The 14083-nt window shown below is 49.0% G+C and overlaps 1 protein-coding gene across 9 annotated transcripts in view; it reads right to left on the bottom strand.

Annotated features, from left to right (window-relative positions):
- Positions 1-614: 614 nt before the first annotated feature.
- The window catches only part of DAPK1 (death associated protein kinase 1), a 188592-nt gene continuing 175123 nt past the window's right edge, over positions 615-14083 (bottom strand). For all 9 annotated transcript variants that reach the window (XM_078436895.2, XM_078436896.2, XM_078436889.2 and 6 more), the window contains exons 22-26: positions 12172-12369; positions 10852-10990; positions 9313-9433; positions 6312-6500; positions 615-3128 (exon numbers count right to left, since the gene is read on the bottom strand). In XM_078436895.2, coding sequence (XP_078293021.1) covers positions 1896-3128; positions 6312-6500; positions 9313-9433; positions 10852-10990; positions 12172-12369 — 1880 coding nt within the window. In that variant the 3' untranslated portion in view covers positions 615-1895. The remainder of the gene's footprint in view (positions 3129-6311; positions 6501-9312; positions 9434-10851; positions 10991-12171; positions 12370-14083) is intronic.

Raw genomic sequence — 14083 nt, 5'->3', positions numbered from 1 at the left:
ACCGTGTTTATTGTGGACAATTTGGAAAAATGGAAATGACCTGTTTCCCCAGCCCCACAGAGAAAATCATTACCGTTTTAATCTTTTTCCTTCCAAATTTTTTTCTTTGTCGATGTATTTTTAAAAAGTCTTGAGGTTTTACTAAATGCAGGTTTTGTCACTGAGTGCTTCCATGCACGTCAAAGCTAACATTTCCAGTACATGGCCTGGGCCACGGGCTCTGTCCGGAAGGATAGAAGATACGCGTCTTTGGCAGTAGGTTTATCTCTTACTCCTGTGGGTTGGTCCCCGCACCTCTGTACAGACAGAGAAAGCTCCCCACAGGCCCGGGGCGGCACTCAAGGACTCCAGTGGTGTTTGGGTCACCCAAGGACAACAGAAGGGATTCCCTTCTTCAAGTGACAACAGTGTGAAGACCATCTGGGCTCCTCCTGCTTCCCCCTACCATCCCCAACTTTAGTACTAATGCCCCCCAAATGAGCCGGGTGTTTCCACACGGGAGTTTAGGTTAACTGACTTTCTGGACTTCAGTTTGGTTTGCCCCGCCATGTGGGGTTTTGGTGACTGAAGAGAAAACAGAGAAAAAGGATTCCTTTTGTATTAAAGACCAACAATCAAATGCAACAAGCAATAGTTTATTTATATTTTTAAAAAAAGAAAAGAAAAAAAAGAGAACAGAAAAGAAAAACCAACATGTTTTTACTACATTGTATAGATTAAGTAAAAATACCTGTATTCATATATATGTATATACATAATGCATATATATATATATATATACACACACATATACACACATGTAATGTAACATTAAAATTACACGCTTCTCAGGACAGAAGAATTAGGACGTGTTCCCTCACTTCAACCTAAAACTCCATCACTACTTAAAATCACCGCAGGAAATCTTGCTTCCTCGCCTTCTTTGTCGGACTTCACAGACAGGAAGTCATCGAACCAGGATCTACATGTGAAAACCATCTGCTCCGCGCAAATGACAGCGGACTGCCACCGAGCAGGAGTCAGGGGTCTGCTGAGTCCTCCCGCAGACCTTCCTTTCCTGCAGCTGTGTCACCTTCTACCTGAGATGAGCGGGAATGATCAGTGGACACTCTGAGGGTTCCGCGTGGACACGCACGTTGACGTTTACACAAGAGCAGCAAGGACGTGTCTTACCATGAAAACAACACTGTGTGTGAAATCACTCTAGAAGAGGATTCCTTCCTCCCCTTTCCATGTGAAATGAAACACAAAAATTTCTGGAAAAACCACGACTCAGGGGGGAGCACCTCAGGCGGTGATCAGCAGACAGCAGGGGACACAGAGGGAGCGGAGCGTTCCCTGGATGGTCTCAGACACAGCCTCTTCTGCAAAGGCCTCACATGTTGTCTGTTTGTCAGTCAGACAGTGGGATTCCACACATGGGAGTCTGTCCTACAAATATCAAAGGGATAAGACGAGGACATGGTCTGACAAGGAAAAGACTATAAGAAACACATTTGGGATAAATGTGTGTTTTTTTTTTTTTTTTTTTAGGACAATTCATACAGTAGTTAAAAAAATTTCATTGAAAAGTTAGGAATTCCAGTAAAATTATCAGTAAGAAGCAAGGTGCTGGCGGATGAGAGATGATCTAGGGCACAGGGAGGAGGGATACTGGCTTCTCAATTGGCCAAAGGACAGGCTGTGGTCTGCTCTGTAACTACAAAGACCGTTCACACACAGTGGAATGTGTGGGAGGAGGGAGGTAGTGGCAGAGAAACTGGTGAAGCAGGAGGGAGGGCGGGGACCTTCAGGATGTGGGCACAGGGAGGGATGGGGGAATTTCTGCCGGGACTATGGGCTGCATCCCCCTGCTCTGCAGTCCGAAGACACCCTGCCCAAGCCAAAGGCTGCCCTCACCGGGACACGACAGAGCTGATGGAATTATAAGATGTGCCACTGTTACAGCTGGAGTCATAGGCCTCCTGGCCATTGCCATCGAGGTTGATTTTGAACACTGAGGATGCCTTCAGTAGAAAGTCTGCTGCGTCCCGACGCCCCAGCTCCCGCAGTTTGGACATGAGGATGCCGACCGTGCTCTCGGGGTAGGAGGCCCATTCCCGGAGCAGAGCGTGGACCGGGCTTGGGAGGAACTCCTTGGAAGCCCCGTTATTGGTGTTGTACTTTGCCACAAGGTCGGGGAGACCCAAGTTCATGGCCAGAAGGCACCAGTCCTTCCCCATGGGGTCGGGCGGGTCCAGCAGACGACACAGTTTCCTCCGGGTCAGGAGGTTCAGATCTGATGCATGGATGTCCATCCCTAGGCTGGCCTGCGAGTACACGTCGTGACACCCAAAGCACATGATGCTGCTGAAGCTTTCCTTGTACCCGCCCATGGTGTTAGTCAGCGAGGTCTCCTTCAAAGTCTGCGCCCGGAAGAAGTCCCGTGGCTGGTAGATCATGACGGGCTCATGGTGCTCCCTCAGCTGCTGGGGGCTCAGGTAATGCTTCACTGTCAGCAACCCTGGGAGAGTGGTGGCCATGACGTTCTCCATGGTGCTGCACACGGAATCCAGGAGGAGGCAGCACTTTATCTTTTCCGTCTCCAGCCCTCGCACCTGCACCTCAATGCCCTGGCCGTGGTTGACCAGGAGCACCAGCAGCTCGGCCCCGCGATTGGCAATCTTGCAGCCATTCACCCAAAGGCGGATGTCCGCATCTCCCTCGGTGCTCTGCTGGTGGATCCACCGACAGAGGTTCACCTGGACCTTGTGAAAGATGCCACATGGGAAGGGGGTGAGGTGCTCCACAGGGACGATACGCACGCCCCCGTAGACCCTCCCCTCATCCTCCTCATCTGTCCAGGAGCGGTGGAGGTTGTCAGTCTTGATGAGGGCAGGGATGTCCACCATGGTCCCGCTGCTCAGGTCCCGGGCACAAATGTCCATGGCATCTAGGATCTGCAGCAGCTCCTCCACATCGCTGTCAGGCACCAGGCGCTGAACGTCCTCCACAGTGTAGCGGCCCCGGTAATGGTGCAGGGCCCGTGGGGTCTCCACGGACAGCAGCTTCCCCAGGACATTGGTGCAGAGCCAGCGGGGGTCCAGGAGTAACACGTCCTGGACTGTTTCACTCTGCATGATGTTGATCTGCCAGAAGGGACAACAGGAGGTCACACATGGGAACACAGAGGGCCAGAGGCACCAGCTGTTCAGAGCACTGAAGGAGGAGAGCAATGATAAAATCTGTGCACATGTTGCAAAAAACGACCCAGGGCATTCATGGATCTCAGAAATCAAACACTGAGCCAAAACGCCAGCTTGAGAAGGTCATAAGAGAGATTCTGAAAGGACTACCTTTGACTTTTAAAAAAAAGGTCAAGGTAATAAATTCAAAGACAAAAAAGAGAGAGAGATGGCAGGTAAATGCAAGGAGTAAATTTTGACGGGGCTCTACATCCCAAAATACACGAATAAAAGCAGTTACAAGAGAAATTATTGGGACAAGTGGCAAACACTGGAGTGCGAACTATACATTCAATAACAAGGTCACATCTATGTGCTTCTGGGATGTGATCATTGTATGGTTATCCTCAGCACTCCATCTGGTTCACGTCCACTCGCTGACACCCCCGGCTACGTGTTCCCGGGGCTCTTGGAGACTGATATACATACCTTAGACATGCCCGCCACCGCCAGGAGGGTGAGAAGCTTGCTTTGCCCTGCCCCAACCCCGGTAGATTTGTTAAAGATAACAAAGTCTCTCCCTTTCCTGACACACAGGTGGAGCCAGGAGATCTAATTCGATGTTAGAGGTCAGTGAGTTGCACACGGACTCTTTGATCTCACCGCACTGCCCTTCTGTGCAACCCTCGCTCTATCACATCTGTAGACTAAGGTCCAGACTTTGTGGAGACCAGCAGCACAGCAGGATCATTGCCCGCCATATCTCCCCGGTTAGGAAGTTACCCCAATTAAAACTGTGTAAACTATAAGGAGTCACCTGCTCTGTTTTTCTGGTCTCAATGTGGGGGATACTTGACTGTCCGTCCTCCACCCTGTAACAGTGGGAAAACACCCCGCTGCTTAGGAGATCCAGGCTAAAGTACTGAGGGGTGAAATGTCAGGATATTTGCAAAATAAATAAGTAAATAAATAGAAGAGAAAGAGAAAAAGCCCATGGAGCAAAATGTAAACAACTGATTAATTTAAGTGTGAAGTAGATGAAGATTCTTTGAGCTACTCCTGCAACTTCCCTAAAAGCTTGAGATTTTTCAAAGAGAGATTCAAATTGTTATATGAGTCCACAATATAAAATTTTAATATGCATAGGAGAAAAGGTCTGGAAAGCACCCTGGAGAGGGCAGAGAGGAAGGAGACTATAGTAGATGGCCAGAGGAGACTTGGAGCTTACCTGAACCCTTTATTTCTTTAAAAAGCAAAAGTCTGAAAGAAAGAAATATGACAAAAAGCAGAGACAACTTTGGTCTCTTTGCAACACTCACCCTCCTCTCCTCCCTCCCTGCTCAGGGCCAGGTCTACACACAGTGCTGACCCAAGGGACACTCTGTTCTCACACGGAGCCTGAGGCTCTTCACTGTTTGTACCAAGAGTACTTTCTGGTCCACACTCCGGTGACAGCTTTGAAACACCCTCTGCATATGATTCTGTTCAAACCGGCCCCTAGGTTGACAGTTCCTGGAGGGTAGAGCATCTATTTCTTGATAAGGCATTTGGTGGGGACATCATCTGCAGTTCAACTCTGGGCACTGCCATCCCCTCAGGATCACGGGAGACAGGCTGAGACACTGGCCACACTGGAGGAGGTTAAGGGGACAGATGACCAAGGGCAGTGAGGGATCCGGGAGCAGAAACAGGCATCATGAGGATAAGTGGTGAGATGTGCATAGGACTCGGGCCTTCCTCACTAGCAGCAGTAATAGCACCGGGGGAGAGGCTGGTGGCCAAGCAGAGGGGGCCACCTGACCGATATTTCCCTTCCTTACTCCTACCATCAAGTCTTCATTCATCACTCACTGAAGCCTCAAGGGCAGGGAGGGGTATGAGATGCAGAATAAAGTGGATTATACTTTGATCTAGAAGTTGCTGGTCAAATAATGGAAGGCAAGAGAATACTGGGCCAATGGAGTGAGTTTATTTTTATGGTTAATCTTATAATAAGCATCTTATAATGTAAGTCTGGATCCCAGTCCTTGGATTCAACCCTTTTTTAATTTATATGCTGATTTTTGTTTATTAAAAAAAATTTTTTTTGGTATTTACTTTTGAGAGAGAGAGAGAGACAGACAGACAGAGCGTGACTAGGGGAGAGGCAGAGAGAGAAGGAGACGCAGAATCCGAAGCGGGCTGCAGGCTCAGAGCTGTCAACACGGATCCCCACTTGGGGCTTGAACTCAGAAACCGTGAGATCTCGACCTGGGCCAAAGTCGGACACTAAACCGACGGAGCCACCCAGGCGCCCCAAATTCAATGACTTTAAAGTACTGCTGGAGAGGTCTATAGATTACTGGTAGTTTCAGTGAAGTTCAGAGGCTCATGCTGTCACTGCATGACACTCTAGTTCAGTTGTAAGTTCAGTTGTAATTTCAAGTCTCTATGATTTACACGCACTGGCCTCAAGTCAGAGGTGGGACTGAGACTGCACAGGAAAGAAGCTCCTGGGGTCTAAAAATCTCAGAACTGCTTCTGGGCTTTCACGTTCAGAACTGCCTTTCGTGGCCCAGACTAGCCTAAACTGTCCCCGGATGTCACAGGACAGAGGGATACAAAGGCCAGCTCCCCTCTCCCGGGATGCAATTAGAACAGCGATCTGGATGCCACATGAGTGGGAGCAAAGATTCCCATTTCTGGGAAAGGCTGTCATTTCTGGGGACACTGCTTGCTGGGCCTTAGTGTCTCTGGACAGGCTCTTGTCATTGCCTTGTCTGGACCATCTGTGAACCCAGGAGTCTGTGTGGAGCAGATAACAGCCCCGGCCAGAGGCTGCAGGAATCACAGCTAAGCAACAGACGCCCCCGGAGGAGAGGAGAGGCCCAGTTGCCCAGTGTGGTAGAAACTGTGCTCCCTGACACAAGCTGGAAAACAAACGCATCAGAAGAAAACCAAACACCAGCTCTTAGGGTGCATGGGAGAGCAGAGAACTGCAGTTCAGAAGATCACCGAAGCCTCTGTGATCGCCACATGTCTGGATATATTATGGGTCGTCGGGCAGTTTCCACTCTGCCTCTCTCGGCTCAAACCACCTTCACAGTGGGGACAGAAACCAATCTCCCGAGCCCCTCCCAGACCCCTGCCTGGTCTCCAGCCCCCTACCTCGCCAGCACTGTGGAGCTGCTGGGCTATGCGCCTGAGATCCCCCTCTCTGGCCAGGGGGTTCAGCTGGTCTTGCACATCGTACACGAACTGCTGCAGTGACATCAGTTGGTTGGGCCCGTTGAGCTTCCTCCAGGAAGGCAGCGTGGAGATGATCTTCTCACACAGGTGGGTCATCGGAGGGCAGACCTAGGACACACAGCACAGGACAGGTCAATTTGCAGCTGAGGGGACTCCCTTGGAGATGGTAGAAAGCTTGGTGCTCTTTCCTGCACTGTTGCAAAAATACTTCGGATGAGTTAGTGCTTTTTGGTTGGGTACTGGGCGGTTCTTTTGTTAAAGTGTTGCCTCTAAGCAAAATCCATTTGCAAGGGTAAAATGGTATGGATGCTTTCATTTCTTCTTCCCTTTTTTTTAACGTTTGTTTATTTTTGAGAGACAGACACAGTGTGCATGGGGGAGGGGCAGAGAGAAAGCAAGACACAGAATCCAAAGCAGGCTGCAGGCTCAGAGCTATCAGCACAGAGCCCGACGCGGGGCTTGAACTCATGAACTGGGAGATCATGACCTGAGCCGAAGTCGGACGCTTAGCCCACTGAGCCACCCGGGCACCCCGTGGATGCTTTCATTTCTATTGCTAATAATTAAACAGGTGGTGAGGCTTCACAATAATGCTCTTGGACTCAATCACAGTGTTCCCCAACTCCTAAAGTTGTGCGCCCCCTCCCCCCTCCTCTGGAGTGACTGTTTCAGCCAGATGATGGTTAATTTTATGAGCAAAGGAAGAGGAAAAGAGATGAACTGTCATCAGCAATACTGTAGTGAGTTTTTACCAGTATATTAAGTATTTGTAGGATTGCTGTGGAAATACTATTTCAAATTAGACTAATTCTTGGTAATTGGCTTGAAACAGCTTTCTTTCTTCGTAATTTGTTAAAATTCTTATTTGAGTATAGTTGACATGCAAGGTTACATGCGTTTCAGGCATGCAACACAGTGATTGGACAAGTCCGTAGGCTATGCTGGCCTCACCACAAGTGTAGCTATGGCACCTCCCACTATTACAATGCCATTGACTAGATTCCCTATGCTGTGCCTTTTATCCCTGTGACCTATTCATTCCACAACTGGAAGGCTGTATCTCCCACCCGCCTTCACCCATTTTGCCCATCCCCTCACCACCCTTGAAATAGGTTTTTAATCTTTTAATTTGATTAGATAAATCATCTATGTGACAGGCCCATATAATCCGCACACCATCCTAATTAAAAACAAAAACAAAAACAAAACCAACCGCTGCTCTACATCATTAACCAGGCAGTCTCTTCTCGAATCCCACCTTTATGTCAGCTGAATTCCACTCCCTGTTTCTAAAACAAAGTTCCCAAGGATAAAGGCAGTCTGTGGTGGGTTCTGCCTGCTTGGCCTCAGGAATTGAGGGTTGGGGTTGGGAAGCAGACAATCTCACCACACCTCAGCTCAAAACTTCAGGGAACCCCTACAGCCTATCATAGAGGCCCTAACGCCACCACCACCAGGTGGGGAGGTGCTGGTCCTTCACAGACCTCTGTCCCAGATCACTGGCCACTGCTCTCTGCGACTGGCTTCCTCTGAGCTCCCCCAGACTACTCCCCACTCACCCTCTATGCCATAGTGGGGCCCCCATCAGAAGGCAGGGGCCAGGCAGGCTTCAGGAGAGCCCAGAGTTTTCTTGAAGATTCCAAAAGCACGTCTGGAACTGGAGCCTGGTGCTGTGAATGGGGGCATTTCGCAGCAGAGAAGGAGTAAGCTGTAACTGGAAGGGCCACTCCCCACCCAGGGAGGGATGGACACAGCCTCCTCATCTACACGCAGGCTGGGGCAGCAGGAACTTTCCAGGGAACATTTTGCCCTTGGGGGTGTTTATCCTTTCTCATCAGTTGGGGAGAACTTTTTGAATATCATAGATTAGAAACCTTTTACGTGTCAGAGGCACTGAGAGTAATTTTTCCAGCCGATTTCTCCTTTTAACTTTGTTTATGGAGTTTATTTGCCAGAAAAGAAATTTTAGCTTTTGTAATGTCAAATAGGTATATTTTCTGCAAAAACTTCTAGGGTCCTCGATATTGCCTAAAGGGTTTTCCAAAGCACTATCAAGTTATTTTAAATACACGTTCAAGATACTGCTGGTTTTTTTTTTTTTTTTCTTTTTTACATTTATATGTTTGAATCCACCCACAATCTATTCTGGGGATTTGTAGTGAAAAGAATTCAATCTCACTTCATTCTAGACTAATAGCCAGTCGTGTCAGATCACTGATGAAATAAACATCTTCCCCCAAACTGAAATAACACCTTTGTTTTCTATTAAATTTCTGCAGATGTTGTGCTTTACTTCTGTATTCACTAATCTATTCCATCTATTGGTTTCTTGATTTTGGATTTATTAGTTACACAGCCTTTACAATATGCCTTATTTATCCTTCCGCTGAAATTTTAAGACAAAACATCCAATTTCCTCATTCCCATGAGTTGCTGGCCGGTACCGGACTAAGTTTATATAACTTGCGAAAACGAAACGTTGAGTAAGATCTTGCCCTCCACAAGCACATTCCAGCTCGTTTGAGTATCTATTACTTTATGTCCTTCAACAAATCTTGCTGGTGACGGTTCTTCTATTGTTCTGCATTTTCTAAGCATTTCACAGTAACTCACTTCTGGGCAGTTTTTATGATTTGTAAAAGGCAATGTCACTTATAAACTAACCATTAACACCGTCAGAATCCCATATGCTCTAAGGTGGGGCCCTCGCTCCTAACTTCCCTCATCTCCCAGCCACGTCCTTGCTTCTCACTTTTCGTTCCTTGTTGTAGACCAGTGGGACACAAACACAGCCATGCATCCGCCTCGTGCTGGGTCCCCTGAGAACCGAATCTAACCAAGAGGAGCACGAAGAGGCCAGCTCCGGGGTGACCGGATGGTCTGGGCAAAGGTGGAACCACAGGCTCTCCAGCACACTCACCGAGACAATCTGGCTCCGAATGTCTTGCAGGTGACTTCGCAGTACCTTCATGTCCTTAGAGCCCGATGCGCCAGCATCCAGAACAAACAGCTTGTTTGAAATGTGAAGATCGTTCCCAAACCTAAGGGAAGGGCAGTGGCCTCATCAGGGTGATGCGGTCTCACCAGGTGTCACCATGGACACGAGGCTCCCGTATAGCTGATCTGAAGCCAGAATGTCCTGGTGACTTTGCAGAGGCTGCCCCCTCCCCACTGTCCACTGGCTCGTCATATTACGGTGGTGTGAGGCCTGGGACCCCTGAGCTCCCAGTCCTGCGGATGGGGGTGGGGGGGTGGCTCAGGTTGCACAAATTGGCAGCGACACAGTATGGGAAGACTTCAGGTCCCCTGATGCAGCACAGGTGAGGCCCATGCCCTCACCTCAGATGCTGGGAGGACGGAGGCCACTACAGAGGGACGGGTAAGAGCAGAGGGTAGGCATGAAGGCCACTCCCTCAATGGAAAATACTAGCATGAGCCTTCTTTTTCCTATCAGGAGGACAACAGGGAAGTGTCTGCAGTAGATAAACCAATAGTTTGTGTTACTGGCGGATTATATAGAGATGCAGCTTCAACGTTTTTTGGCCAAACATGAAGTAAAACCACACGTTTCTACACCGTGACCCATGCACATTCATACTGCTCAGTGAAACAAAAGTTTTCCATAAATGCTTGCCAGGAAAGGCACTCTGGTATTTTCCCCTCCTGTCCATCCCACTTTCGTGACCAGGTCAGGACCCCCAGGTGACTGTCACGAGCCCCTGGTGAGTGGCAACTTAGACTTTGAGAAGTACTGCTCGGTGGTAAGATGACAGTCATCAGAGGAACTGAGAGCCAACACAACAAAAAGAACCGCGCATCTGTGTCAGGCATGGTGACAACAGTCGATGCCACTGTATTATACGACTAACACTTGCTAAGGGTTGAACTTAAACATTCTCACCCAGAATTCAAACTTCTGCCATGCCTGTGGAAATTTCTTACCATTTTCCAGGGGGCGGGGGACGGATTTATTGCCTACTTTTAGTGACTCAATACATGATCAGTTTTGAAGTCTCAAAAAAACAAAAAACAAAAACCATTCTCACCAAAAAATAAATAAAAAGCAAAGACAGAGAAACATGTGAGGTGACAGATGTGCTAACTAACTAGACGGGCGCGTCCTCTCATAACGTGCATCAGATCGCCGCGACACGCACTTCAAGTATCTTAAAATATGATTTGTCGATTATAATTGCCTCCACAAAGCTGAGAACTGACGCATGCAACTCCTAACAGAAGGTCCCCCGGGCAGTGGTACCTGGAGGTGAGGAAGGAGGTGATAAGTCTGTTGTTTTACATCCCGTGGCCCTTACTTTGGTTTCATTTGTTGTGTTTTCAGCGTTTTGATAAAAAATGAAATCTACGCCACAAAGCCAACCAAGCAAAGGAGGCCCTTGATTCCTTCCTCCGGTGTCCGTGAGCTCTGTGAGATGGCCCCTGTCCCCAGCGGCGCCCTCACCTGTTCCTGATCTCCTTGAGCAAGGACGTGTCCTTGTCGTACCCGAACTCGCCTCCAGCCGGCCGAGGCACGTTCATGATGTCGGCGTGGGTAGCCACCAGCACGACGTGGAGCGGGTTCTTCAGCTTGCCACCAAAGGCTGAGGGCAGAGAACAGACATTTCACAGGCGGGTTGTCCTTCCTGGTTGTCTCCAAGGCAGGTAAGGCAGGGCGTGCTGGCCAGCCTGCCGTGCAGGGTCACCTCAAGAAGGCCCTGGCCCAGCCAAGAGTGGGTTTCCTGGTCCTCGGGGAGGGCAGCTCAGAAGTGGACCAGCACTGACCACAGAACTCAAGGCAGCTTCTCAGATGTCCCCCCAAGTGGCCCTGCTTGTCCAGTGAGAGGAAATCTGGCTCTGAGCAAAGGCACCTAAGACCTAGAAAGTTCTGTGAGTGCAGCTACACCCAGAAATGTCCAAAACAGGGCCTGTGGTGGTGCACACAGTCTCTTGTGGGGAGAGTGTTTTGGAAAGAAAACACCAGAAAGAATGAGAAAGAGAGGCAGAGTGGATGGACCCTGAGGGGGGTAAGCCCACTTATTTGACTTTTATAGGAATTTCAAAAAAAAAAAAAAATTGATAGCCCAGTTGTGTTTCCACCATGAAAGGCTGCCCAATTCTGTTTTTTTAAAAAAATTTTAATGTTTATTTATTTTTGACAGGGGGAGGTAGGAGGGGCAGAGAAAGAGGGAGATACAGAATCCTAAGCAGGCTCCAGGCTCTGAGCTGTCAGCACAGAGCCAGATGCAGGGCTCGAACTCACGAATCAGGAGATCATGACCTGAGCCGAAGTCAGACACTCAACTGACTGAGCCACCCAGGCGCCCCTCCCTCTGTTTTGTACAAAGGAACAAAATCGTATTCCACGCTATTTTCTGCTCTAGGAATAAAGTTAAGATAATGCCTTCACTCAATATGGACCCTTCCGTTCTGGATGGAACCACAGAACGAAGGGGGTTAATTCTGCTTATTAATTACGTATCATTAGGTAGAGAGACACAGAGGCCATCTCTGGGAGGAGTCCACCTCTACCCAACAAAAGTGACCACAGCTCTAAAGTGTAGGAAGAAAGCGAGAAACAGCTCTCAAGAAATCCCTCAGACTTGGTCTCTGAGGCAGGAGAATGCAATCATGTAACAATTCCCTGCAGAAACGTCCAGAGTGGGAATCTTGTCACAGGAAGCAGCGACCAAGGAAGCCTCACTGTTAGCCCCGAGCTGTAGATCCCCCAAGTGGCTGAGCGGCCCACGGGAAGGGCACTCTCCACCAGGACGTGCTGGCTTACCTATGGGTTCTTCAACCGGCACAAGAGACTTCAGGAAATTCAGCCAGAAAATCACTTGGTTCAACTGGATCTCGTAGGGTTCTTCCAGACTGAAAACGATGACGTGGATGGATGTGGGATCATTTGCAGCGAAATAGTCATAACAGCAGAAGTACACTGGATTTCCAGAGAATTCCCACACACTGAAATCACCAACTCCTACAGACAGAATGAAGATTACTATCTGAAACAGTACCAACAAGTGCCAATCACCATTTTGCTTGCACCTTAGTGACCACCAAGGGAAAGAGTGATGTCCGTAGCATCGACCTGTTTATCTTTGCATCTTCGGAGACACGTGCATTCCATCTCTCCCCCCAGGGATTCCTCCTCACAAGGAAGGAGTCAGGGCAAGATGCCGCCTTGGGTTCCCCGTCAACAAACTCACACAGAGAACGTACATGATAAGATTCCATATCCTCACATACGTATAAATTATTTTTGGAACATGACAGGGTATACGACGTTGAACATAAAAGTCACTACGACATGTAACTTAATTCTGGCTTAGTGATGACCACGTTCACCTTCCACAGGTGAGTTAGTGACCTATTCAGGTGGGTCAGGAGCCAGCAGGCTGCCTGCACAGGGGAAAGACACAACAGTTGATTCGCAGTTCTGCACCTGAAGGATGTGGGCGAAAGCGTGAGGAGGTGGGGGTCCGTGAGGTCACCCAGCGTGGGGGGCAGCTGCTCCCACATACCTGAGTGTGGGTGCAGAGGGTTTTTGTAGAAGTGTCTGTGGGTGAGACTCTGACTGCACTTCCTGAGGGACCTGGCACCTTGCAGTGACCATCCAGACACAGGACCGCCCCACCCCTACATGGCCACACCCCAGCAAGACAGTGACCACCCACCCACCAGCCTCTGGGGGGACATGGCAGGACCACTTACGTTGTAGGATTTCAGGCTCTCTTTCCCTAATTCTACCCTCAGTGCTTATTTTGGGCCAGAAATTCTGTAGTCAACAATTTGGAAGATCTGTGGCTCTTCTGGAGCCCCCTCTAGGAGCACACACACTCCTGGGGACAGGACTCTCTAAGTCTGGCAGCTGAGACCTTGGTGTGAGAGGTTCTGGAACACGGGCTTGAGTCCTCTGAGAATGGGGAGCACTGAGAGCCAGACCTGGGGCAGGAGGGAGTTATGGAGGAGCTGGGTGAAGGCTTGTGGGGTGCTGAGGACACACTTCTCCTCTCCCTATGAAGCATGCCAACTCAGCTCCGGGACCTCGGAGAGCACTCAGCTTTTAGGATAGCACAATGCCCATGGACTTCAATGCCACCTCACTAGGGCCAGCAGAACCTCCGTGAAGATGCTCCCGATTGCCATTTTCTGAGCGCCTCCCCTGTGCCACTCTACCAGGCACTCGAATGAACATCGGCTCATACACTCTTCACAGATGAGTCTCGAAGAAAATGCTTGATCCCTGCTCTAAACTGCGTCTCAACAGGGCAGAAGCTGGTGTTCAAGTGACATGGGCCCAACTGGGGTTCCTGGGAGCTCGGAAGGTACAGCACCAAGGATTCAGTGGTTGATGGAGATAGTAAACCTTCCCTGGTAACATTTAAAGCTTCACCCCCTTGGAAATGATTGACAGCACTTGAAATTTTGCCTGTGGGAAAAAACTGCCTGGCCTGTATCATAGCATCAGCCATGAGTGGAGATGTATTCAAGAATCACTCTTCTCATACTTGCATTTGTCAAACTGCTAATGGGATTACATTTTATAAGTTTTCTCATCCAAGTGGATGTTTGGCTCTGCCTAGAAAATGTATTGATTTACTCAGCAGTCATTTATTAAGCACCTACTGTGTGCCTGGGGCTTTGCTAGGTGCCCAGGACAGCAGGGTGTCTGGTTTCACTAGGGGTATTGA

This window comes from Panthera onca, chromosome D4 (assembly GCF_046562875.1).
Source record: "Panthera onca isolate mPanOnc1 chromosome D4, mPanOnc1 haplotype 2, whole genome shotgun sequence".
Taxonomy (NCBI): domain Eukaryota; kingdom Metazoa; phylum Chordata; class Mammalia; order Carnivora; family Felidae; genus Panthera; species Panthera onca.
Note: the sequence above shows the minus strand (reverse complement) of the source record. Positions and strands in the feature narration are given on the sequence as shown.